The sequence below is a fragment of the Heterobasidion irregulare genome, assembly GCF_000320585.1.
Source record: "Heterobasidion irregulare TC 32-1 unplaced genomic scaffold scaffold_05, whole genome shotgun sequence".
Classification (NCBI taxonomy): domain Eukaryota; kingdom Fungi; phylum Basidiomycota; class Agaricomycetes; order Russulales; family Bondarzewiaceae; genus Heterobasidion; species Heterobasidion irregulare.
In genome coordinates, this window is record NW_009258201.1 from 1,411,476 (window position 1) to 1,434,656 (window position 23,181).

The 23,181-nt window shown below is 54.6% G+C and overlaps 10 protein-coding genes across 10 annotated transcripts; 3 read left to right on the forward strand and 7 right to left on the reverse strand.

The window, feature by feature from the left end:
- Positions 1–183: 183 nt before the first annotated feature.
- HETIRDRAFT_417859 (uncharacterized protein) lies at positions 184–2,124 on the forward strand (the record flags this gene model as incomplete). The annotated part of the gene is made up of 4 exons (XM_009548098.1): positions 184–837; positions 910–1,237; positions 1,286–1,535; positions 1,587–2,124. The coding sequence occupies 4 exons, from the start codon at positions 184–186 to the stop codon at positions 2,122–2,124; spliced, it is 1,770 nt and encodes a 589-aa protein (XP_009546393.1).
- Positions 2,125–2,577: 453 nt separating this feature from the next.
- Positions 2,578–4,055, reverse strand: HETIRDRAFT_384237 (uncharacterized protein; the record flags this gene model as incomplete). The annotated part of the gene is made up of 8 exons (XM_009548099.1): positions 2,578–2,801; positions 2,857–3,078; positions 3,151–3,247; positions 3,311–3,451; positions 3,513–3,565; positions 3,634–3,729; positions 3,798–3,913; positions 3,973–4,055. Coding segments are annotated over 8 exons (871 nt in total), but the record flags the coding sequence as incomplete, so codon positions are not given.
- A 136-nt stretch (positions 4,056–4,191) lies between these two features.
- ICL3 (isocitrate lyase) lies at positions 4,192–6,191 on the reverse strand (the record flags this gene model as incomplete). The annotated part of the gene is made up of 6 exons (XM_009547611.1): positions 4,192–4,398; positions 4,457–4,594; positions 4,659–5,686; positions 5,740–5,855; positions 5,909–6,072; positions 6,129–6,191. The coding sequence occupies 6 exons, from the start codon at positions 6,189–6,191 to the stop codon at positions 4,282–4,284; spliced, it is 1,626 nt and encodes a 541-aa protein (XP_009545906.1). The 3' UTR covers positions 4,192–4,281.
- Positions 6,192–6,906: 715 nt separating this feature from the next.
- Positions 6,907–8,673, reverse strand: HETIRDRAFT_51113 (Glycosyltransferase, family 4; the record flags this gene model as incomplete). The annotated part of the gene is made up of 7 exons (XM_009547538.1): positions 6,907–6,989; positions 7,044–7,273; positions 7,323–7,511; positions 7,565–7,892; positions 7,943–8,156; positions 8,216–8,360; positions 8,426–8,673. 7 exons carry the CDS (start codon positions 8,671–8,673, stop codon positions 6,907–6,909), a joined length of 1,437 nt encoding a protein of 478 aa, XP_009545833.1.
- Positions 8,674–8,851: 178 nt separating this feature from the next.
- Positions 8,852–10,700, forward strand: HETIRDRAFT_318507 (uncharacterized protein; the record flags this gene model as incomplete). The annotated part of the gene is made up of 6 exons (XM_009548100.1): positions 8,852–8,984; positions 9,048–9,200; positions 9,251–9,613; positions 9,679–9,733; positions 9,791–10,133; positions 10,191–10,700. The coding sequence occupies 6 exons, from the start codon at positions 8,852–8,854 to the stop codon at positions 10,698–10,700; spliced, it is 1,557 nt and encodes a 518-aa protein (XP_009546395.1).
- Positions 10,701–10,903: 203 nt separating this feature from the next.
- HETIRDRAFT_51829 (uncharacterized protein) lies at positions 10,904–13,215 on the reverse strand (the record flags this gene model as incomplete). Its single annotated transcript, XM_009547559.1, has 13 exons — positions 10,904–11,011; positions 11,063–11,363; positions 11,428–11,546; positions 11,608–11,708; positions 11,774–11,834; positions 11,891–12,091; positions 12,154–12,297; positions 12,359–12,454; positions 12,511–12,553; positions 12,613–12,676; positions 12,729–12,873; positions 12,926–12,955; positions 13,012–13,215. The coding sequence occupies 13 exons, from the start codon at positions 13,213–13,215 to the stop codon at positions 10,904–10,906; spliced, it is 1,617 nt and encodes a 538-aa protein (XP_009545854.1).
- Positions 13,216–13,812: 597 nt separating this feature from the next.
- On the reverse strand, positions 13,813–14,509 carry HETIRDRAFT_440085 (uncharacterized protein; the record flags this gene model as incomplete). Its single annotated transcript, XM_009548101.1, has 1 exon — positions 13,813–14,509. A coding segment is annotated over one exon (551 nt), but the record flags the coding sequence as incomplete, so codon positions are not given.
- Positions 14,510–14,798: 289 nt separating this feature from the next.
- HETIRDRAFT_475319 (uncharacterized protein) lies at positions 14,799–16,705 on the reverse strand. The gene is made up of 8 exons (XM_009548102.1): positions 16,576–16,705; positions 16,431–16,517; positions 16,298–16,363; positions 16,152–16,235; positions 15,881–16,085; positions 15,702–15,827; positions 15,289–15,647; positions 14,799–15,226 (listed from the first exon to the last, which is right to left on the reverse strand). Exons 1-8 carry the CDS (start codon positions 16,657–16,659, stop codon positions 14,975–14,977), a joined length of 1,263 nt encoding a protein of 420 aa, XP_009546397.1. The 5' UTR covers positions 16,660–16,705; the 3' UTR covers positions 14,799–14,974.
- Positions 16,706–17,137: 432 nt separating this feature from the next.
- Positions 17,138–21,363, forward strand: HETIRDRAFT_118183 (uncharacterized protein; the record flags this gene model as incomplete). The annotated part of the gene is made up of 9 exons (XM_009548103.1): positions 17,138–17,385; positions 17,568–17,808; positions 17,982–18,685; positions 18,832–18,911; positions 18,970–19,099; positions 19,424–19,541; positions 19,895–20,266; positions 20,326–20,451; positions 20,518–21,363. The coding sequence occupies 9 exons, from the start codon at positions 17,138–17,140 to the stop codon at positions 21,361–21,363; spliced, it is 2,865 nt and encodes a 954-aa protein (XP_009546398.1).
- Positions 21,364–21,909: 546 nt separating this feature from the next.
- Positions 21,910–23,162, reverse strand: HETIRDRAFT_409582 (uncharacterized protein). The gene has a single exon (XM_009548104.1). It carries the CDS (start codon positions 22,403–22,405, stop codon positions 22,193–22,195), a length of 213 nt encoding a protein of 70 aa, XP_009546399.1. The 5' UTR covers positions 22,406–23,162; the 3' UTR covers positions 21,910–22,192.
- Between the last annotated feature and the right edge of the window lie 19 nt (positions 23,163–23,181).

Genomic DNA, 23,181 nt, shown 5'->3' on the forward strand with positions numbered 1-23,181 from the left:
ATGGCCTCATGAAATGCAGGGCCAACGCCGGTGTGATGGCTCTCAGGCACCACCTAATCCTTGACCGCGTCCATCAGCGCGATCGACGCCTGCCTATAGTGGTTCACACTCGTCTTTTACGCGTGCTCTACGTCCCCTCTAGCGTCCTGCTACCGAGATTTTTTTGAATTCTGTGGCGTCAGAATGTCATCGGACCCCACTGCCGAACTTTCTAAGCTGACCGTGCCCCAGCTCAAGGCTCTTTGCAAGGAGCGTCGGATCACTGGCTACTCGAAGCAAGGCAAGGCAGCACTCTTAAAGCGACTTGGTGCGCGCGGGCCTTCGAATCAGCCTGAAGCGACTTCTCTAGAGACTACGCAGGCAACCTCGAAAGCCAGCGATGGCGTAACGACCCAAGGGGCCGTTGCCATCCCATCTGATAGGACTGGGTCGGACTTACTTGGGAGAACATCCAATCACACATCTCATGGTCGACGTGCTTATGAGGATCCGAATCTATCTTATGTGAATATTTCAACAACCTCGATATATGCGCCTTTTCCGGACCCTGGCTGCGACGACATCTCTCACCATTCGAGGGCACCGTCTCGTCCCACCGATGCATCAACCACAACTGTTTCGAAAGCGGTACTTGGTATCAAAAGATCCTCTGCTCCCATGGAACCTGCTGCTGAACCCCCGCTAAAAAAATCAAGGATCATTCAAGCCTCAAGGACATCAGACCCCGACTCTTGCGACATTGACTCTGGAACCTTGTCCACGCTCTCTGCCTTCAAGGTTCCTGCCATACCTAAAATGAACTTAGCAGCCACGGCTTCTGTAGCCATAGCTTCGCCGGTTCGAGACCGTCGACCTCGTCTTGCTTCGCCAACTGTATCCACTTTTGGAACTCAAACTCTTGCTTCGAAGTCTGGCAAGCGATTCAGACCCCTAGCTGTGACAATGCCCGCTTCGAAGTTCTCATCGGAGCCGACAAGCGCAATTAGTTGTTCAACTTCTGCGATCGAGAAGCGGACCTCATCCCGAGAATCAATGCGCAAGTCCGATAACGTGCCGCTCTACCACCTCGATTTCACCGATTCCGAAGCGTTAGTGCCGTTGCAGCCTATCTCTCTACCGCCGCCTCTCTCTCGTCGGAGACTAGTATATCGGTGGTCGGTTATTCTCAGTGGCCTCTCGGGTCAGGAGAGAAGGCAGTGTGTCCTCGTCTCGAAACTGTTTCGCTACGCAGGCCAGTGTGTGCGCGCGTCATTGTCATCTTCGCGCTGACTGCCTTTTTATCTAGTTTACTCATCAGCATGCTATCGACTCGTCCGAGAATTCACAGGTAAACGTCTGGTAGATCTGAGAGAATTGTACCCTTCTGCGACCACAAACTTCTGGCCATATCTCTGCCAACGTGAGCATGAGATGCGGGAGCGCAAAGAGAGATATTATGCATCCTTTTTAGGGTCATTCTACCGAGGCCTCACACCGATATCTGAGCGTTTGTGGAGTAGCCCTGATGACCAGCAACAACTCACCATCATCCTGAGGTATGAATGACAAGCTTGCAATGATTATGTGATTTTATTCGTTCATTTTAGGTTTTTGACAACCCGGCTGTGGTTTGCAATATCGATAGGCGGTTCGAAGCAAAACCGGTTCACATGGCTCTTAGACATTGTAGTGGATGCACAGCACGTCGTGAAGGGAGAAATATGGCGGATCACTGTTCAGTCTCCTCGATCTTCTAAAGACTGGACTACACCGCCCAGGACCAAGTCGTTTTATGTCCTACAGTCCACATGTGAAGTCATCGGCCAGGCCGCAGAACTGATCGATCCTGGGTCTCCTTCTGCCGACAGCCTTCCTGTCCGTCCTGACTGGATGCAGCACATCGAGCACCGTCTATCGTCTTCGAGCGTACGAAGCCCTGGTTCTTCTCTGCTTTCCGACCATCTGAAATGGGCGCACACCGCCGAGTATCAAGAAGGAATCAGCATTCACTGGCTTAAACGTATGACAGACAAAGGGGAAGAAGGCGTCGCTTTGCGGACAGTCGCTGAGCGATACGTTCTTGCGTGCGTGGTGGGGAACAGGTTCGTGCATTGGAGTAGCGAAGAATATCAAGCGATATGCTGAATGTTCATGACGAATCAGTGTCAGCGGGAGTTGGATGTCTGCAACACAGATGGCTCAAGACTTCGCAGGACTCTCTGAACGCGCACCCAATCCGAAACAAAAACAACACCGAATGAGCATGTTTCTCCCCGCGTACGTCTGCCGCCTTGTCTTGGTCGCTCTGCCGTAGAAAGCATATACCATCTGACATCTACAGCCATCACCATGCCGAGAGCGTGCATTTCACCGCTGCCGGCGGTAAACCACTGCACTCCGCCCTTGCTGTTGTGCAGACGCCTGGAAGAGAATATTTCATACTGAAGGATAACGGGATGCAGGTCGGATGTGAGGAAGACGGCGTTGCTGAGATATGGACGAGGATAATAGGTTGTGATGCGAGAGGTGTGCTGGTCGGTCCTCCCACGATGTTTCTTGCCGGACCTGATTATTGAAAATTGACCACACCGTATGTCTCGTGGTGTACTCGTGCATTAAAAAGGCGGAAAGCCTTCAGAATATGCGAAGAAAGGAAAAGAGAACTCTGGAATTTTACAACAAAATTATGCTTCTACATCCCGTCGGCCTGATCGCGTGTCGCTCTCTCTACTTGCAACCTTGGTCGATCTGTCCATAAGCTATGAGTTACCGAAGACGCCCTTGCTAGAGGACAGCTCGGCTCCCAGCTTGTATCCCAACACCTACGCGAGAGAGATCGGACATCCGCGCATCTAATAACGCGATCGAGAAACGCACCTTGTCCCAGTCAATCTTCTGACGCGTGAGCGGAAGCGCACGGCGCAAGCCCTTGAAGGTTTTCTCGCTCATCTCGTGGTAGGTTTCGGCCAACGAGGCCTGATACACGCCCTCCTGGTCTTCGATGAGCGCGAGGATTTTCGTTGCTGAGGGTGCGGGTGAGGAGGCTGAGATGGTGGGTGGGAGTGTGATCGAGGTGGTATGATGGGTCTCGAGCTGGACCTAGAAACGCGCCGGCGTCAATAGGAGGGTCAGCGATCCTAGGAGTGGTTAAAGGAAAGGGAATCGACGCACGTTTCCTTGCTCGTAGTAATGTACGTTGACGAGAACGCGGCCGGATATCGTGCTCGCTTCGAGGTCAACGACGTATTCCGATCGCCATCGCCCAGACCTGCGGCGCGCAGGCAATGTCAAATCGTGGGCTGGGGGCTGAACGCGAGAGAGGCGGACTTACCAGTAATTCGAGGGGTTGTATTTGTTGGCGACGATCTGGACAGTGAAGGACGTGGATGAGCGTGGTTTCGCGAAGACAGAGGCGACGCCGTCTTGGAAGTGTGCGGCGAGGTAGGAGAGGGTAGCAGACTCCAAGGCTACTCTAAATGGCATCGGCCAGGCTCAGCCCTGATAAAATTCGAAAGGGTAGAATGGAGGCGCACCGGAATGGCTCTGATTCGGTGTCTGGCTCGAAGGCTCGCGTCTCGGATGTTTCCTGCGAGCATCGGGCGACGGAGGGCACGGGGTTCAGCCATCTACTGAGCACGAAAGGACGGCGCTCACCAGCGAGATGTGGTCGAAAAGAAATGTCGTCTTCGACCGCGGATCCAAGTACCGCTCCTCCTCTCCCTCAATCTTCGCAGCATCGCTTATGATCGACTACCGCGGGATGCATGCCGGCAAGTCAGTCACGGTGTATCGCTACAATAGGTACCGTGCTCACGCACCTGGTGCTTTATACCTGGCACATCTGCAACGATGAACTGTTTGATGTTGTACTCCTGGAGGGCCGGGTACACGCCGGCCTGCAGGCTGTCGTCGTCGGATATAATGTTTCGGACATCTGTGGAATCGGGGACGAAGTCAACGATTGACACAGCAGCGACAAAAGACCGAATTGACCGTTGAGGACGTCATTGATCTCTCCTGGGGGAGATTGGAGGAGAAATTGGGAGACGGCCTGGATGCGTTCCTCGGTGTCCATCATCACCTTCACTGCAGTTGCTCAAGTCTCGGTTCGGCTCTCTCCGTCCCATGCTCCTGCCAAATTTAGTAACCGCAACTTTCCCTTTTCGACCAAGTCAGTTGTTGCGTTCACACCAAACTCATCCCGATGGTAATAGGAAATGCTACTGATGCTATTTTTCCGTGTGCGATAGAAAATCAAATGCTCGACTACAAACTGTACAATAGGCAATGTCCATACGACGATCACAACTTAGTTTTGGAGAACTGCGACTCTGTGACACCCTTCCCCATCGCTGCTGTCGACGATACACCGCCCGTGACGGTCTTCAACAACGAGTCGACATAGTCGGCACCGCTCCACTGTGATAATACGCCGACTGGTCAGCAACCCGTGCTCGGGTACAAGATAATCTCGTACCTTCTGGTGAGTGAGCATATCTGTGCCGAGATCGCGCTCTCTTCGCTGGACAAGCTCCACGTAGGCCTTCATGCCTTCCTTTGCGTAGGCTTGTGCGAACAGGTCCGAGATGTACCCGTTCGAGTGCAGGCCTCCGAGCTAGGGCATTATGCCATTCATCATCAGCAAAACACACCGCGCGATCATGGGCGTCATGACTGACCGTGATGAACTGCCACACAAAGCCGAGCTTCCCCAACTGCCATACGTAGTCCTTCATATCCTGCTGCCCGAGGCCAGCAGCATCCCAATTGAAACTCGGGCTCAAGTTGTACGCCAGCCACTGCTGAGGGTGCACGCTGTGCACGCCGTCTGCGAACTCTTTCGCCTGGGCCAAGATCGGCTTCTTGGTCTCCATCCACAACAGGTCCGCGTACCCAGCGAACGCGATCGCGCGGTTGATAGCGCACTGCGTGCCGCCCTGGTAGCGGTAGTATCCCTCAACCGTGCGAGGCAAGTCCCAGTCCCAGAAAGGTACTGTCTTGAGGCCGAATTCCTTTTGGGCGATGATGACAGCGTCAGAGTAGGCCGCATGCGCGATTCGGGCGGAAAACTTGGCAAGAATGGCTGGCGAGGCCGATGTCTGGGCCTTGAGCGCGTCGGCGAGTGTAACGGAGAAGAGCTGTAGTCCTGCCTGGGCGACCCATTCGTCCTCGACAGCTTGCAGCGCATCGCCCGTCTTCCCTGACGCCTCAGCCTCCTTCATGACACGCACGAGTGGCTGAAGAGACGAGTTTGTGGCACCGAGGATGAACGCATGGTCCCGCTCGTCGACGTTCGTTGTGATGAGCGTCGCAGCCTCCGAGTCCGTCCGCGCAACAACGAGGTTCTCAACACCCATGATATCGAACTGCAACCGGATGGCGATGAGGCGGTTGATGTGCTCCTGGATTGGTACAAGGACCTTTCCGGCCATGTGTCCGCACTTTTTTGTCCCCGCCGCCTGGTCCTCGATATGAATGCCCGCGGCGCCTTTCTCAACAAACAGTTTGGTGAGCTTCATAACCGCCGAGGTACCACCGTGTCCCGTGTCGGCATCGGCAATAATGGGTCGGAGATAGTCGACGATCGGTGTTGAGGCGAGTTCAGCGTCCGAGAGGTGGGAGCGGGCTTCGCGCTGTTTGCGGTCATGGAAGAGCTGTGCCATGAAAAGGTGCTCAACCTTGTTAGGTACGGTGTTGTATGGATAATCTGTGAAAATGTTATATGGTTGATATTGATTTAGGAAGGAGTCGTAGACGTACCGGCAAGATCGGGACCCGGTTCGTTCGTGCTCGACGCGGTACTAGACGACTGCCATCCGGAGACGTACACTGTCTCCAAATATTTGGCCATCTGAGTGACCTGCACGGGGTCTAGGCTGATGCACAAATAAGTATGGAGTACCACGCTCGGTTGTGTGATCCGACTCACGCTCCATAGGTGTGCGAGGGTGTCCCCCGCTTGAAGTGTTCCGAGAAGAGATTGAAGGCCTTCTTTCCCTGGATATCTGAAGGGTATGAGATCGGAATGGTTCCTCGCTTGGAGACGACCTGCTCGGCGGTGTAGGGGCGCTTCACCAGTGCGAAGCGTGGGCCCTGAATACTTTACTGTTGAGGGCGATGCGCGCGAGCAAAACGGGGAGAGAACCGACCTTCCACCACTGCTCGACCTGGGCGACCTCGGCCTTAAATTGTGCTCGCTCACTGAGGGACATGTTGTGTGATGGGGGGAGGGGTTGGTGGGAATATGAGTGTCGAAAGCAGGGGGGGAGTACGATTTAATGGGTTCATTGGCTTTGTGCCGGTTGGCATTGCACGTCCCGATTAGGGCATGCGGGGCGGCAACTGGCATGTGATTACGTTACCCCGCACCAGCTCGACCCCGCTCTGGCTGCCGCCCGCGTCCGAGCGGCGAAAGATGAGCCCAGGTTCTGCCAGCAGCCGTTGAGTCCTGCGCGGCTCCCCGCACTCTGCGCCAGCCGCCGTCCAATCCATGAACACATTGGCAGCGTATGTCCACCTCTTGGACCGCGCTGGTGCTTTTTCGTGTTCGTCGTTCGCAGGCTTCAGTATCTTCTTGTCTTATTACGACCGTGACTGCATGGCGACACCCTCAGCATGTGAATCATGCGCCTTTCATGCTACATCACAGCCGAGGCATGACATCACAGTTGGTCCATGAACTAGCACAAGACAAGCGTCGTCGGCTTCGCGCCGTAGCGCCCACTGCCATTCCAGACCCCTCGCCCGGATCTCCGTACTATGCCCGTATGCGGGACGGATAGGAACCACACCGCCAGGCGGAACAGCCCATCCCCGTCCGCGGTCAGTCCTGAGATTCCTGAGCGTCGGCGTTCCGTGCCTCCCCAAGCTGTCGCCGTATGTCGCAATTCAAATGTATTAAGTACCTCCAAACATGCTGCGGAAATGCTACCGACGGTCGCCATCGTACACCAAGTTCGCGAGACCGTATCGAACGGTGAACGCAACGACGCTGCCTGCCACCTGTTGCGCTTCAGGAAGACTGCTTATATCTTCGAGGATGCAGAGAGCACACACCTGAACACCGATGAGCGTCTGTGTGAGTCTCTTCTCTTGCATGGGGCCTAATTTCAACAGCAGAAAGTTGAGAATGGTCAAGTTCGTCGCTTCGAGTATGTGTCCTGTGTCTGGGTGGATCGTGAGCTCTGTAAGCCGAAGCGTCGACAGCGTGCGCAGAGTGAGCGCGGTCAATTTCGAAGGCCGCTGCAGGAATTGCACTTTTGACGGATATAGCAGGTTGGCATTCGGATCGAACCTGTTGAAAGGTCAGACAGGGGTACAGATTTCTGTCAGGGATAACGTACCGAGGCACACGGTGTCGAGGGCACGGGACGAGTCCAAATAGTTGCGGACAGGAAAGGAGAAAGTTGAAGATTTGGGGAAGGAAGAAAAGGAGGAGCGTTTTCGAGAAGTGCGCTTGGATACCAACGACTGAAAAGGCCATGCCAGTCACATAGCATAGGGTGTCTCCGGGGAACGCTCGTGCGGGATACCTGATCACAAGAATGTCATTTCACTAGTCCAAAGGCTTGACAAGAATTCGTACCAGTTATGATACAGAAACCCGAGGCATACACCTACCAAAGGCAGCATGAAATATAAACTGAATAGATGTCGCTCGACAAGTTCCTTGCTTCCGTATGCCATCCCCGCACTCCATACACCACCGACCTCAACCTCGGTCGGAGATCCAAGAAGGTGTAGGGGGATGCGAAACCCGACAGGCCACGGGAGATACAAAAGATCGTTGAGAACTACGGAGAGCGCTATCACGAGAGCTTGAGAGACCTCAGAGCCGTTGATGCCAGCGAGGATATTGATGCTATTAGTGGAGAAGGTAGAGAGAAGGGACATGTAGAGATAATAGATTGGACCTTCGAAAGGATCGGTACGCATCTAGGCAGAACATAATTCATAGGCTTACCGAGGTTGACCAGTGTACCAAAGAAGGGACGCAAAGGTAATGGTACGACTACGTGAGTGTTACCTTGCTCAGCATAGTAGACCATGAGAAGAGGTATAGAGGCGATGATCGGAATGGGGAGCTTGTGTCTCCACCGGATATCGAATACATCGTCGAGGAAGCCTAGAAGGGTCGATATGAGGAGGGACAGGAGCGATGAGAGGTAGACGGATAACTTGATGCCGGCAGGCACCACTCAACAAACAGGGCAAACTCGAGAGCATGGAATCTCACCTGGTAGTGTGGGAACTCATTGATTATAATGCCCTCGTGGACGGTGAATTGCGTATGCGACTGGGTCAGCGAGATCGAGGAGAATGCGAATGGAATGAAGATGATGAGCAGGAGGATGTATATCGAGGCACAGACGAGTCCGAGACTTTCCGGTCTATATGAGTGGTCAACGGTGAGCACTCAGACATATTGTTGATCGGGCCGGCTTACATAGGATTATAATATGTCTTCAGCAGATCTTTTCCTTTCAGATTGGCTTGGATGAATGTCGGACCCAAGGCAGGAACCAGATAGAGAGTTAACAGTAGTGCAAAGATGGACAATCCAAGTGAGACATGCAAAGCCGGCAAAGCAGGTATTGGTTCGATGAGTGGCCGTACAATAAACCAGCTGGCGATGGGCACCAGGGAGAAGAGGAGAACCGAAGGCAACGGCCTCGGTGCCAGAGGATTTGCCATTGCAAGCCACTATCCTCGAGCCCGTCGAGTCAAATATTCCGAAGGCTGGGGTGTGAGAGAAAGGGAAAGGAAAAGCGTCGTGCACAAGGACGTGGTAGACGGAAGCCACGTCGCCGACGCGTGAAACTTGATTGACGTGTCGAGGTCATGTGCCACATTCTGCGCGCGTCGGTGGCTGATGTCTGACTTCCTGTCTAACCTCGAGCAAGGGCTTGCACAAGGCTCGACAAAAATCATTAAAGCGCCGGAGCATCTGAATAGCACTGGGTGCTGCATCAAGTACTCTGATGGCAAGGGTCGAGGCGTTTTCGGTGAGTGTTATCTTCGAAAAGAGTAGCGACGGCCGATTTTTGACTCGAATTTTGGCGCCTTAGCATCACGTACAATTCCAGCGCGGACGATCGTAGAGATCAGCCCAGTCCTGCTTTTTTCTTCAGAGGAATATGAAGCCCATGGAAAGCACACAGCGTTAGATCATTATACGTTCAGACAAAGAGACGGCCGCATGGCATTAGCTCTCGGTCTTGGTGCGTCCCTCTGACTCTTTGCCATGGAATGCCTCTGAGACATATTCTAGGGTCTCTATTCAATCATTCTAGCTCGCCAAATGTCACATATACCATGGATACGACGACGGAGTCCATTCGGTTTACTACGACTAGGACTGTCGAGACAGACGAAGAGCTATGCATATTCTATGGGCACAATCTCTGGTTCAATCCGTCCGATGCCGTCGATCGTGTGTCCGATAATCAATCGGAACCAGACGACGGATGGGGAGGCTTGACCTGTATTGAAGACGAGACTGGTGCTTCAAACGTTGTAGAAGATTCATTCTACAGCGGAAACCCCAACGAGATCGTGACCGAGGAGCACCTTCCCTTTACAAGAATAAAACTGACACCAGATGAAGAAGAGGAAGAAGACATAGGTTCTATTCGTAAAGGTGTGTTCTCGTCTGACATATCCGCAACCTCTCTCTAAAGGCTCAGTTCGTCGTACCAGTCCTAGCCTGGGTGGTCGATGTTCCAAACCCTCGCCATACCACCACAATGCTGAAGTAATCGAGACCTGCTTTCCGATCTACTCTTCGCCTTACATACGTTTCTTTTTACAGATGGCTCAGGCAGTCAGGCCATGACACGCCTGCCCTTGCGCATCTCAAACGCGTTCGCAAGCTTCCCACGCACTCGACCCTCCTTGTGTCCACTGCCTCTTCTCCGCCGTCACTTCCTCGCGACCCTGATCTTGGCCTTTCCAAACTCTATCAGCTGCCCGTCCCTCGCACCGCTGCACTGACACCGAACTCCTTGCAGCTCAAAAACACCCTCTGGCCGACAGTGTTTGCACCGAGACGCAAATACGAACCGGAGCAGTGGTCGCGCGCACGGGCGCGTTGGGCGCTACAAGCGATGCGCTTTGTAGTCCAGGAGGCCCGAAAAGCTCAAGAATCAGGCGAGGTCTGCTTTACTCCCCTCCAATTTCTGGCCCGTTTCTGACAGGTATCTCTGCTTAAGCTCCCCATCGTTTCTTACGTGCCTGCACCCTTCGATAACGCAAACGCGGCGGATGCAACTCCTTCCTTTACCGCCCACGACACGCGAACATCCGCCTCTCATCCCCTTCGACATTCTGTCCTCAACGTCATTCGACAAGTTGCGGACTACCGAAGCACCAGCACGCCTCATGAGCGCCCTCCCTCCTCTGTCTCTGACGCGCCGCCCCTTCCTCCCGTTGCAGCATTGGACTCGGAAGTCCAGAACGGACAACGCTACCTCCTCACCTCGCACTCACTTTTCACTACGCACGAGCCCTGCATCATGTGCTCCATGGCGTTGCTGCACTCCCGCGTGAAAGAGGTTTTCTATCTAATTCCGATGCAGAAGACGGGGGGGTGCGGTGGGGCGGCATGTTTGCCAAGGCTGGAAGCCGTAAACCATCGGTTCATGATCGGGAAGTGGAGACTTGGGAAAGACGGTGGAGTCGATGCACAGGGCGTGGCGGTTGGGGAGGAGGTGGATGCTTGATAGATGCATCAAGGTTGTATTAGAACTCTGCAATGACACGCCAATCAAACACATTTTTGTTCGCCCGACGAGATGATGAGAATTGAACTGAACGAAGCAGCACCAAACAGCATCCTGGTAGTACATACATAGCATGTTACAGATTATTTGACAACATGACAGAGTGAAACCTTGAAGCATATTCTAACCAGTCCCCGCGAAACTTACATCCTGCTCTTCTCAAACATCTTCGGGTCCCACATCTGCTCCTTGATATACGACAGGAGTGTGTTATCCGTGACATGGCGCAGCGTCGGAGAGTTGTCCATATTCTGCAGGCGCCGATCAACAACTATCCTTGGAGTCGACATCGCGCTACTCACCGCATTCTGTGAAGCCCTGATGACAGACAGCGCGATCTGGGCACTGACGTCTCGGATTCTATCCAGCCGAGGATATACCAACTCTGCCTCGGTCTCGTCCTCGTCCAACGACCCAGCGAGCGCGAGCGACGCTTGTTCGATCATCGAGTCTGTGACCTGCGAAGATCTGGAAAGAATGGTGCCGAGGCCGATGCCAGGGAAGATGTACATGTTGTTCCCTTGGCCCGGCTCGTGAGTTTTGGAGGCGTGCATGACTGAGTGGTAGGGGGAGCCAGAAGCGAAGATGACTTTGCCATTTGTCCTGTGGGAACAAAGATTATATGAGCGATGCCGCTAGCGAACCGCACTTGTACGGAAGCTCTGACCACTCGACTGCCTCTTGGTAATCTAATTCACATAGGGCTACGGGATTCGAGAGAGGGAAGATGATCGGGCGTTCGTTGAGTGTAGCTAGGGTCGAGACAACTTCTTTGTTGAAAGCATTCTAGTGATCCAGCAATGACTGGTTAGAGCGTATCCCAACAGCACTGAGCGTAGAGACTGACGCGGATGGTACTGAGACCCAAAAGGGCTGTGGGCTTGACGTATTTGATGATATCGACCAAGTTAGTAAGAGGAGGGCCTTCATAGTCGGTCCGGGCGAAGACTAATGCATCGGAAGCGTCAACCCAATATACGATTATGTCTTGCAGGACGCCTGTCTCAACTCACATTTCTTATGTTCTTGAAGTCCTTGCCTGTCAGCCGTGATAAGACCCTTCGAGTCGACAGTCTGACAGCAACACGTATTGGTCGACATCTTTAATATTTTCAAGGATGGAGACGTACCCAGATCTGCTTCTTCGCTTCTGTCTCTGACATGCCTTGGAACTTGAAGAACGACAATAACTGCTTCGCGACACCGATACCAGCCGAGCCGGCACCGAAGAAGAGAATCCTGTGATTGGAGAGCGGGAGACCGGATGCAGCGGATGCCAGGCGAGCTGCGTTGAAAAAGCCGGAGAGGACGACCGCACCGGTCCCTTGAATCTGCATAAAGGGAAGTTCAGCACACGAGACGCCCCATGATTTCTTTTGTGGAATTCGCGAACATCGTCATTGAAGCACCGGTACTTTCTACGAAACATGTCGAGATACTTGAAGGCGTTGTCGGTGGAAAAATCTTCGAATTGAACGAGAAGGTGCGGGAAGACTTCTTTCATAGCTTCCATGAATTCCTGCATGAACTCGTCCATCTGCCATTGGTAGACAGACCGTGGTCAGAGGAGAGAAATTGTGAGCACACGAAGGTTTTACCTCGATCGCATTGGGACGTGGGCGACGGACTCCGATATAAAGTGGGTCGTTGAGGTACTTCTCAGTAGACGTACCGACGTCGAGACATATCGGGACCTAGAGGAGAAGTTAAGTCAATTAAACAACGGCATATATCAGAAAGCGAATCTCACTGTAGACGTCGGACGAACGCCCGCGCCAGCGATATAGAGATCACTGCCATAGTACGGTTAAGTACTCATGCGCAGCGCTGGACTGGGAAGACGATCTCATACAGTTTACCTATGCTGATAGGCAAGCCGTTCGCACCAAGGTCACCCAGCCCTAGGATACGAGAGCCTGCATGATACGATGAGTGGAGAATAAGTCCAAATAATTCCAACATACTGACCGTCTGTGACCACGGCGATTCTGGCTTCGCGGAGATTGGGCCATGTGGACAAGACGTCGCGGATGCGGCCCTTATCCCCAATAGACACATACAGACCCTCAGGCCGGCGCCAGATGTGTGAGTAATTTTGGCAAGCATCACCGACCTTAACATTATCCAATTAAGTACGGCTACGGAGTCGGTAGACCTAAACTCACTGTCGGTGTGTACAGGATAGGGACTATCTCCTACATGCCGATAATTATGTATTAGCAGACAACAAGACCGATATTGATACACTCACCCTCATGTTGTCATAGAGGATGCTGTAGAACAATGCAGGGTCCCGCTCCTTGAGTCCGTTGAGAAATATATACTTCTCGAGTCCATTATTTTTGGAGCGCAGCTGAGCAAGGGAACGAGAGCGATGAGTCGCTTGGCTGAAATTTGGCGGGGGAAGCCTTGTGAAAAACTTTGTCGTCGCCCTAGCTGCGGCGTTAAGCTGCATGCCGTCAGTGAGAGTATCAGTGAGGAGAGCAGGCATAGCGAGCAGCATATATATATGACTCGACGGGTGGGAAGATGTAATGAAGCGAGTTAAGATGACTCGTGAGTGATGGGGCACTGGGGTGAGAATGGGGGGGTTTCTGGTGAAACCCTGGGGCAGGCCTACCGTGCCATATAAAGCCTGTAGAGATGTCCCTTTTCTGCATCAGGAGTGTCTTTGTTGGGACGGAGCGAGGGAACGGTATCATCGGTTCCCTCGCTGGGCACGCCTACTTTTGGACAACCCATCCTGGCTTACCCGCGTCTCGCCGACATTCGGGCACCCAAATTTGCTCATCCAGGTCGCGCGACTCTGTGCGCGAGACGAATTGCGGACAGAAAGGAGGCGCTGAAGGAGACGGTCTCCTCGAAAGCGAATCATGTGCCACCGTTAGCCTGTGAAGAGGGTGTCAGACGGAAGAGCTCGGGACGCCGCTGCGCTCCTAGAGCTCCTAAAGTGCTAGACCCAGGCGGCAGCCAGTAGCATCGCATTGTCTTGCGGTCGTTTCGCGAACCTCCTCTATCGCATGCGAGGAAGACCGGGCACTCGGGGACAACGCGGAGGGAGCTCAGGGTTGAGACATGCTCATATGATTAGGTTAGACACGCGCGCAGAAAACAGACCTGCCCATCGTCGTAACGCGTAAACTCCCACTCCGCTCAACTCTAACAGCCAGCGACACCTGACCTGTGACCGCCCGATCTCTACCAAAACTCCTTTCGCTTGCTCCTGATCTCCCGAACAATCAACTTCTTCTCTCCCCACTTGTTCCGTGCCGACTCATGCTCGCGCTCACGTTTCTGCAGCGCTACGCGGTGCGCTCCTGTCGATAGCTTGGCCATGTACCCGACGAACGTCTCTGTGCAGTTGAACCGTTCTGCTAGCCGCTTCCGCGTGTAGTACGCGGGATTGATGGCTCGCAGCCGGCGCATCTCTGTGAGGTCCTTGTCAGACATCCGCGGTTTTGGCTCCGCGGCCTTGTGAAGGAGTGGAGGGAGCGAGGCGTCTGCAGAAGGCGAGGGCGATGGAGGCTTGAGTAGTGGCGATGCTGGGTTTGTGATGTATGATAGAGGAGTGGGCGCCGACGGAGGAGGGCGATGAATAAATGTCAAGTCGCCTGGCAATGTGGTCGTAGTCGCGTGAGGGTTGTTAACCAGAGGGTCTGGATGGCGCATCCGGGGCTTCTCTGGCAGGCGCGTCGAGTATGAACGACATGAAGGAAGTCGGAAAGACAATCGCGTCTTCATGGTCATCGTCAGGGATGTACTGCAGACCACTCGAGCTGGCAATTCGTCCCTCCTCTCACGCTCCCATTTTAGGCACTCAACGCCGCCACGTGCTCGCTCATCATCACTACCCGCATGCAGCGACGCCCTCTTGTAGACTTGTAGAGTAAGTTCACCAATGCCTCTCGATTTGATTCTACGCAACTGCTTGGTGTAAATCTACAGACGAATATGTGGTGGTATGAATTGAAAATGTCGATTAAATTATAATGCCCGTTGTTGGACTTGATTGTCAAATGACTTCCCCTCCAACCCTTTCCGGAGAGAAAAGGTTCGACATTAATAGTCTAAGTAAGCACTCTCGCAACATGGCATGTATATCTATGCCTTATCTCATATGGTTCACTTTCTGTCCTGATACACTGCTAGTGATCAGATCCTTTCTAGTCCTACAACCACCTCCAACGACGTCGAGCACATCATGAGCAGGCCATTCAATTCTTCTTTGGCGTAATCAAGGGCATCCAGCCGCGCTCATACTGATTCGCTGGCTTGACGGCGACGCCTAGCTGCTGAGCAGCGAGGAGCGGGAAGTGAGGTGTCCGGATGAGCTCCTTCGCGAGGAAAACAACGTCGGCTTTCCCAGCTTCGAGAATATCATTCGCCTGCTCGGCTGTGGTGATGAAACCGACAGCGCCGACAGATATGTTAGGATAGGCCTTTTTGACAGCCTCCGCGAGAGGAACCTGATACGATGACCCATGTTAGGAAACGGGTCAGGTAAATCTGGTAGAGAGAGGATGCGAACCTGGTATCCGGGTCCAACGGGGATCTTCTGTGCGGCCCAGTTGCCGGCGGAACTGACGTCGATCAAATCGACACCGATTTTCTCCAGCTCGCCAACGAAGATCTTGCTCTGCTCAATGCCCCATTGTTTCCATAAACCGTCGTCACCTTTCTCGGGGCCCTCAGCCCAGTCCGTACCGCTGATGCGCACGAAGAGCGGTTTGGACCACACAGCGCGGACGCTCTTGATCACGCTCAGCGGCCAGCGAATGCGGTTCTCCAGCGATTGTCCGCCGTAGGCGTCCTCACGGATGTTGGAGAGCGGGGATAGGAACTCGTGCAAGAGGTAACCGTGCGCACCGTGCAGCTCGATGAAATCGACTGTAGGACTGCGTCAGCTCGGTGAGCCTGCTCACGACGCAAAGAGCGCCTTACATCCGATTTCCTCTGAGCGCTTGACAGCTGCGACAAAGGCCTCCTCGACTCGATTCAAATCGGCCTCAGTCATGGCCTTCGGCTTTGGGTGAATGGGATCGTAGGCGATCGCGCTAGGTGCGTAGACTGGGCCTAGTGAACGGGACGCATAACCTCATGCGTTCAAAACCTCCGCTTACCATTGTCAGGCCAACCGCCCTCGCTCTCCTGTGCGACCCAGGTGCTCGCGCGATGTGTCTGATCAGCACTCGCGAACACCCAAGGCGCGAGAGTCGACGCCTTGCGACCGGCGTGGGCGAGCTGGATGCCGATCTTCGCGCCTTGGGAGTGCGCAAAATCGACGATGCGCTTCAAGGGCGCGATCTGGCTGTCTGTCCAGAGTCCCTGCAGGGCACGCGTCCGCCATGAGTCCTCGCCGCCGGGATAGCGTGAAAGTCACGAAGGACGTACAGCGTCCTGTGGGGAAATACGCCCTTCTGGGACGACGGCGGTCGCTTCGACAGTGATCGCACCGGCGCCGCGGGTCGCGTATCCCTGAGTACGCGCCGAGACGTTCAGCTCTGATAAGACGCGCGTCTAAATTCCAAGGTGCTCACCCCGAGATGAACAAAATGCCATTCTGTAGCATGCCCGTTATCCGAGCTGTACTGGCACATGGGCGACTAGAATAGCGGACCACCTCAGTGCGCTGAACTAGTGGCCTACTATGCGATGCCTGATGGTACTTACGACGAAGATGCGGTTGTTGAACGTGACACCTCTAATGGTGAGGGGTTGAAACAGAGCAGGGAGCTTCGCATTCTGGGGGAACGTTTCCTAAAATTCCAACGTGATCAGATGCACGAGCGAACCACCCAACGAGAGCAGCACGCACGGGCGAGAGGGTCGCGCCGATGCTAGGATTGTTCAGGGGATAGTATTCCTTCGCATTCGGGACGGCGTGGTTGACGTTGGACATGGTGTGGACGAGTTGGACTCCGTAGAAGCTGTAGCGAGAGATGCTCGGCTGGAACTTGAAACGGAGCAGGTCCCTGCAGGCGGTCTTTATAGAGCTCAGCATGGAGAATCCCAGAGAAGATGGGGGTCAATTACTCAGATCAACGGCGACGATTACGATTACGCCTTGCGAATCACCCACGCGTCGGAGAGATTTGAGAGACAAGTTGGGTGCATCATGGGATGAATCTGGCGTCCGTGGTGAGTGGGAAGAATGCCATCATTTCGTCATTGGTCACCTGAACCGGTTCCTCCATGTCAGCCACAAGGGAACCCATTTTTGAGTATGAAGTCGATGAGTGCAAATCAGATCAACGAAGCACGAAGCACTGACAAAAGGCCCCAAGGGCACCTCCTTGTCTGCGACAATTTTCAGAGCTACCGGGTTTCGCGAATCATGAGGCCAGCATATATCCAGTACGTGCCGTACGTTTTTCATTATGAGCGCCCGACGCTCTTCTATGGCCTATGATATCAACAAGCCAGCTCTTCGAGCACCTTATCGCAACATCCACCTGAACCGTAATCACTGTAATAAGCTGATCAAGACAAAAAAACATCCCCGTGTGGTTGACGAACACGGTTTGTGCCGCGAGATGAACGCATCTCAAAGGAGGTTTGTTCGTAAAACGCCACCCCGTGATGATATACCTTCTATTCATGTCCCCGAGCGCTTCCGGCGTGTTCGGTGTGCGTGGCACTGGTTCACTGGCCTCCGGGACAGCATTAGACGTTCACGTCTCAGGACGCCAAACCAGGCGCAGATCCTGACGCTTGACGTGCTGCAGCGGGCTACTGCAGGCTATCCGCGCGATACATGCCGCTGTAACCCGATCTGACGCCCACCATCGTTCGAGCTGTACTGCACAGGATTGAGTCCTGGTGCGGCCTGCCGGGCTGTGACAGAGCACGATGGGCACGCTTCCCCCCGAGCAACAAGCATGTGTTTGACGTGAGGTCAGAACGCTTGACCTTCTTTTCTGTGGCGATCATGATCTTTCAACTCAAGCCGATATTCGATCCCATGGCGTTGAGCATCATTCGGATCGCCCTCCCTTCAGATTGCCTACCATTCAGATCACACCTTATTCGTCATAAGCGTCCGGCGCAGGTACATTCCACTGCGCTCGTCATTTTCTGTCTGTCTTTCGAATTTATACCTTGCGTCACGTCGTATGTCCAGAACTGCCTGTATCCACGCATATAGTTGCTTGATTCAATGCGCTGTACCCCGCAAGGTACCTCAACAACCAGAATTCTGCAGTGTTATTACAACGAGTACAGTGGTCCTCCACACGTGAAACTTCGACCTCCAGACGAGGTATGGGAGCACAAGTCCCCCATTCGTGCGGCCTCCATAGTCAGATCCTGCAGCGGGAGTCTGCCGCCGCCGCCCTGCGACACGAAGCACCGCGCGTGGAAGTACGACGCGTGCGCGACTCCGCGAACGGCCGAGAGAAGCTCTCGAGCGCGAGCGCGGGCGCGGCCATGGGGTTGACGACGACGACGGAGCACGAGGGTTATCCCGCGCCTGTGCAGCTCGCCGCCGAGGTCCCTGACATCCTCTGCGGTCCCAAAGCAAGCGGGGGGTCCAACGCTGCGAGGCCCATCGTCCAACACCTGAATACGGCGACAGAGCGTGTGCGCGCGTGCATACATGGCACCAGCACGCGGCCGTTGTGGCCACTCGCCTGTAGTACTAGCCTGAGTGTCTCCGTACGCGGTCGCGCCCTTGAGTGTGGCAGAGCCGAGGGAGATTCATGCGGTATTGAAGCCTGTGTCCTGGGTGGAGTCCATATGGTGGGCGATGCCCTTGCCCGTCATGCCGCAGTGGCGTCAGAGATCGAGAGGCGACTCCGCGCGTCTGACGGTGTCCGTCGACTTGCGATCCACAAGCTCTCGCTCTCGAACAGTCGGCCTTCGAGCAGCAGAGCTACCTATCACCGTCGTTCTGATTCCTTTTCATCGATCTCCGGAGGCGCCCAAACGTGAGCCGTTTCGTGCGATCGACGAAGATAAGATACCGCAGGCAGTCGTTGATCGGAGAAGATCAGCATCACCCCGTCCTGAGATCAAGCTCTGCTTTGTTCCGACAGACGCTAGTCAGACGCTACATATGTTGCTCATGATCTAGTCAAGCCCAACAATTCATCGTTTGCTGCGCGCTGTTGATTTCATCTTCCAATGTCCGACGTTGGGACAGGGTCCCTCGAGGTAGGAACGCGGTTTCGCGTCGCAAGGTATCATAGAATCGGAGTTCGGACATGTCCAGGCTTTCTGTCGGTAGAACATCAACGCTTCGGTTACGTTTTCAACGCGGTAATCGTCAGTCGTCGAGCGCTCCCAGCGTGCTCAAGTCAGGTCTGGGAGCTTGAGAATCCGGATGAACTGCATAGATCCAGGTCGGTGACCTCATGTCATCGGCGCGGGCAGAAGCATCAAGAATACATGTCATGCGCTTATTCACACGAGGAGTGGCGTCCCCGAGTACATCGACGGCCAGTGGGAAAACATACAATGAGGACGACATGCGACAAGCAGTGCTTGCGAGGCACACGATAGGTGCAGTATGCAGCCTATTGCAATGAATGCGAGAGCCACAACGCGACGAACAGAGGCGGCGCGGATTGGCCTATAATCATAAGTATTAGCAGCGAAATATGAACTTGCAACCAAACGCGGCGAGTAGAGGGCCAGAAGCCTTACAAAACAACCACTCCTTCTAGAATTACGAGACCTTCCGTCCAATCGCTCCTGATGGACAGGACTCGCGTAGATAGCACGAGGCTCATCAAAGATGGGAGCTGCGCCCTCGGACGTGTCATTACATCCATGTCTATGCAGGTAGGTAGACCACGAGTGTCGACGGCGCCTCCAATGCGACGGGAGCGACCTGATATACGGGGAACAATTAGCGATCGATGCTTACGTGAACGAAGTTCACAGCGGTCGTCGCGCGTCGCGCTCAGATAAAGTTCGCTGCATTATCGTGCGCAAGGTGTTCCGTGATGCGCGTACGCGTAGGTGTGAGGAAGCTGGAGACTAGCGCCGAAGAAGGGATGCTGCAAGCACGGGGTGCTGGTGAGCAGATATAAGCATCCATGACCACCCATGCCTCCCTCCTTAACGATCGCCGTTGTAAACTTCCATCGCTCTCCGCATCATCTTCAACATAAATGGCCGCATCTTTCGATCAGACTCACCGCAACGGCGCCTATAGCTACGAGACGCTCGCCAGTGCCGCATTGTCCATGGACGATGCGGCCCACTTGTCCACACACCATGACGAAAACCTCTTTGGATTCTTCTCTTCCTCATTTCCCTCCCAACACTCGTCTCCCCTCTCCCCGCCCTCGGAGTATGGGGCCACCGACCCATATTCCGACCTCAGTGGCCCATCGTCCCGGGCCACAATCGGAATGGACCTTTACGCCGGCGCCCACTACGGCGCACAACAAGTTGACACGCCCGTCTCCCCCGAGATGGGCTACGACAGAAGACCGGCCCAGACGTGGGCACCGGCGCCGAGCCGGATGTCAGCTGCATACTGGCTGTCGGATGAATGGAACGTGAGTGCCGCGCTTGTTCTCGGTCTGTGATGATACCGCTCACTTCGATATACCTACAGGACGTGACCAACGTCGCCCATGCCCCCGCCGCACATGGATCGCCTGTTCACACAGGCGAAGCATACAACACTCTGGCGGACGGCCCAGCCGCCGAGTTCCTTCACAATTCGCTGACCGCATCAATGGTGAGTACTGGAAACGTCAATATTGCTTGCCCACCAGCTGACAACAGACTCGCACGTCCGCTCCAGGATGCGGTAGCTAACTACGTCCCTGTGCAAATGGCACAGAAGCGTCGTGCAGAAGGCGACGTGGACAAGGGCCGCATACAGAAGCGGCCAAGACATGCGGTGGATCCGACGCCCAAGGGGAAGAGGACGCCGCCAGATCCACGGACAGGTCTTGTCCCACCAGGCGAGACCTGGTCACATACCAGCAGTAAATACAAGACCGTCGACCTCGAGGATTCCCCTCGAGACCGACAAACCCTCGCAAGTGTACCACCGGCTGAAACAGGGGCTAGCACACAGCGAGGACCCAACCGTCCGATAGCGCGCGCGAGCAAGGCCGCGCCTGAGCTCGAGCCGGAGGTACCAGGTGAGGATGGGAGAAAGGTGAGGAAAAAAGCGGCCACGCCAGGCAAGAAAAAGATCATCTGCGCATGGCCAGTGTGCTTGGAGACGGGGAAGATGTGCACGAAGGGGTATGGGAGGCAGCACGACATGCTCCGGCACGTCCAATCCAAGCACCTGCGCATCCCGCGCGAGTGCCCCAATTGCGGAACGTACGTCTTTCGTGAGCTGGGCGCGCACCAGAGGCGCAGGACGTGCGTCCGGGCGGGAGAATGGTCGGCGTTGGTGAGGGAGATGAAGGCGCAGAGTTTCCTGGAGCAGAAGGAGGTGACCGGGGTTGTGGGGGGAGAGAAGCTGCTGGACAGTGAGGTGCGGTCGCTCCTGGAGGCGATCCGGGCCCTTATAGAGGCTGGCCGGTCGCAGCCAGACGACATTGAAGACGGGATCGATGGCTGGATGAAGCAGCACAGGAGGGTATGGCAAAAGGTCATGGGCAACGCACACGGCCACGCGCCGCCTTCCTGAAATTTTTATCGCCGCTTCTTTGCCATGGATCGCTATCGATCCTGATCTCTGCCTCTTTTCACCTACTCGTGGCCTCTCGTGGCTCTCTGCAACGTATTTCTCTTCGTTCTGTTCAATGTTGTGTCTATGTACTTGCTTGTTTTCACGTACCGCGGAGTTTCTGTTCCATATATACATTTCCTATCCCCTTCAGACGAGCGACGCACGACACCGGTGCGACATGCGACAAGAAAGCGATAATTTGCCCCTCGCCAGGTGCCTTTGTTCAAGGAGAACAGGAAGAGGAAGAGACATCATCGTTAGAGTTTGAGGCCTACGAGGATCTGCACTGAATATTAGATGATGAGATCCTCGGCACGTGCTATCGTTGCGCCGCCGCCGCCGCCTCCCTCCTCCTACCAGCTCCTCTCGCCTGCCGCCAAGTTGCCATCTTGACGGCTGCACAATTATCTCGCGAATCTCTTGGATTTCATTTATACCAGCCAACTACATAAGATCCGGATGACGCTCGCTTGAACAAGTTCCCTGCACCCTCGTAAACATGCACCCGGTAAACATCCCACTGCATCCGTCCAGGGGGCAGCGGAGAGGCTCGATACCGGTACCATACATAGCTCGATATACATATCTCGGAATTGCGTCAGGGCACGTCGACACATGCACACACGTTACATGCGACACGGCTGCACACGAGCACTTCCTACCAGCCGCCGATTGCGTTGCGACCATCGTCGTCCGAGTACACTGCATCGTCCCTCGAGAAATCCGCGCCAACATCGATTCGTGAGCGCCTCGAGCAGCCGCGGCACAACGTACACATCGGCATCATTCAGCAATGGCGACCTCGGCACGCTGCATACTTGCCGCCGCTGGCAGCATGGACTGTCCTGGACAGGGCAAGCACGGGCGCCGGCGGCGACGATTCCCGCGCCGCGCTAGCCTCTTCCAAGTCTGCGGTCTGAGAGTGGTCAAAGGCAGTTGGTCTGCAGATGTAGATGCTCGATCGCGTACCGCGCCAGACTGCGCCCGCATAGCTCCGCATAGGCAATATTTGCTTAGAGTTCGCCAGGGCACTCGGCGCTCTGTATACTGTGCCCGCCGGGCATAAGTCTCGAGTTGACCACCACACCGCCGAGCCTAAACTTACACAGCGCGCGATCGATATCGGTACCGCAAACGCGGCGTGGCATCATCCGGTCTCGTCTTCAGGTCTGTTCGAAATAAGGGCAGAGCAGGCGCGCTGTATGCGCGCATCGGCGACGACGCTCCTGCGTCGCGGGACCCCAGATACACTGGCCTCTGTGCCCTCTCTCAACGCGTCGGTCGGCGGGTTTCGGTTCTGACCGACACCGCGTCGCGGTACACTTTGACATGAAAAGTGACGTCTAAGAGCACATCGATAGGCCGAGAAAACGTGAAACGAGTCCATCACGCAACGAACACTGCTCGCGGAGCACGCGATAGGTGCGGTGTGAATGGTATCACAAGGAAAACGAGAACCGAAAATGAAAGAACAGACGCGGAGCGAATCGGCCTGTGATCATAAGTATCATCAGCGGACAACCAACGCGACGAGTAGAGAACCAGGGGCCTCACAAAAGAATGACTGCTTTTGGAATGACAAGACCCTGCGTGCAATCGCTCCTGATGGACAGGGCTCGCGTAGATAACACGAGGTTCATCAGAGATGGAGGCTGCGCCGCCCACCGTGTCATTCCATATAGGTAGACCACGAGTGTCAACGGCGCCTCTAATAAAAGGGGAGCGACCTGATATACGGGGAAGAACGAGCGATCGATAGCTTACATATGAGCGAAG

Bases quoted from the DNA above. Each gene is read 5' to 3' on its own strand.
- HETIRDRAFT_475319 (XM_009548102.1), bottom strand. From the start codon at position 16,659: ATGTCCAACGTCAACCACGCCGTCCCGAATGCGAAGGAATACTATCCC. The intron at 16,364-16,430 runs GTAAGTACCATC...CCGCTATTCTAG, and splicing joins TCAACAACCGCATCTTCGTC to TCGCCCATGTGCCAGTACAG. The intron at 16,086-16,151 runs GTACGTCCTTCG...CGTGCCCTGCAG, and splicing joins GTATTTCCCCACAGGACGCT to GGACTCTGGACAGACAGCCA.
- HETIRDRAFT_409582 (XM_009548104.1), bottom strand. From the start codon at position 22,405: ATGCGGAGCTATGCGGGCGCAGTCTGGCGCGGTACGCGATCGAGCATC.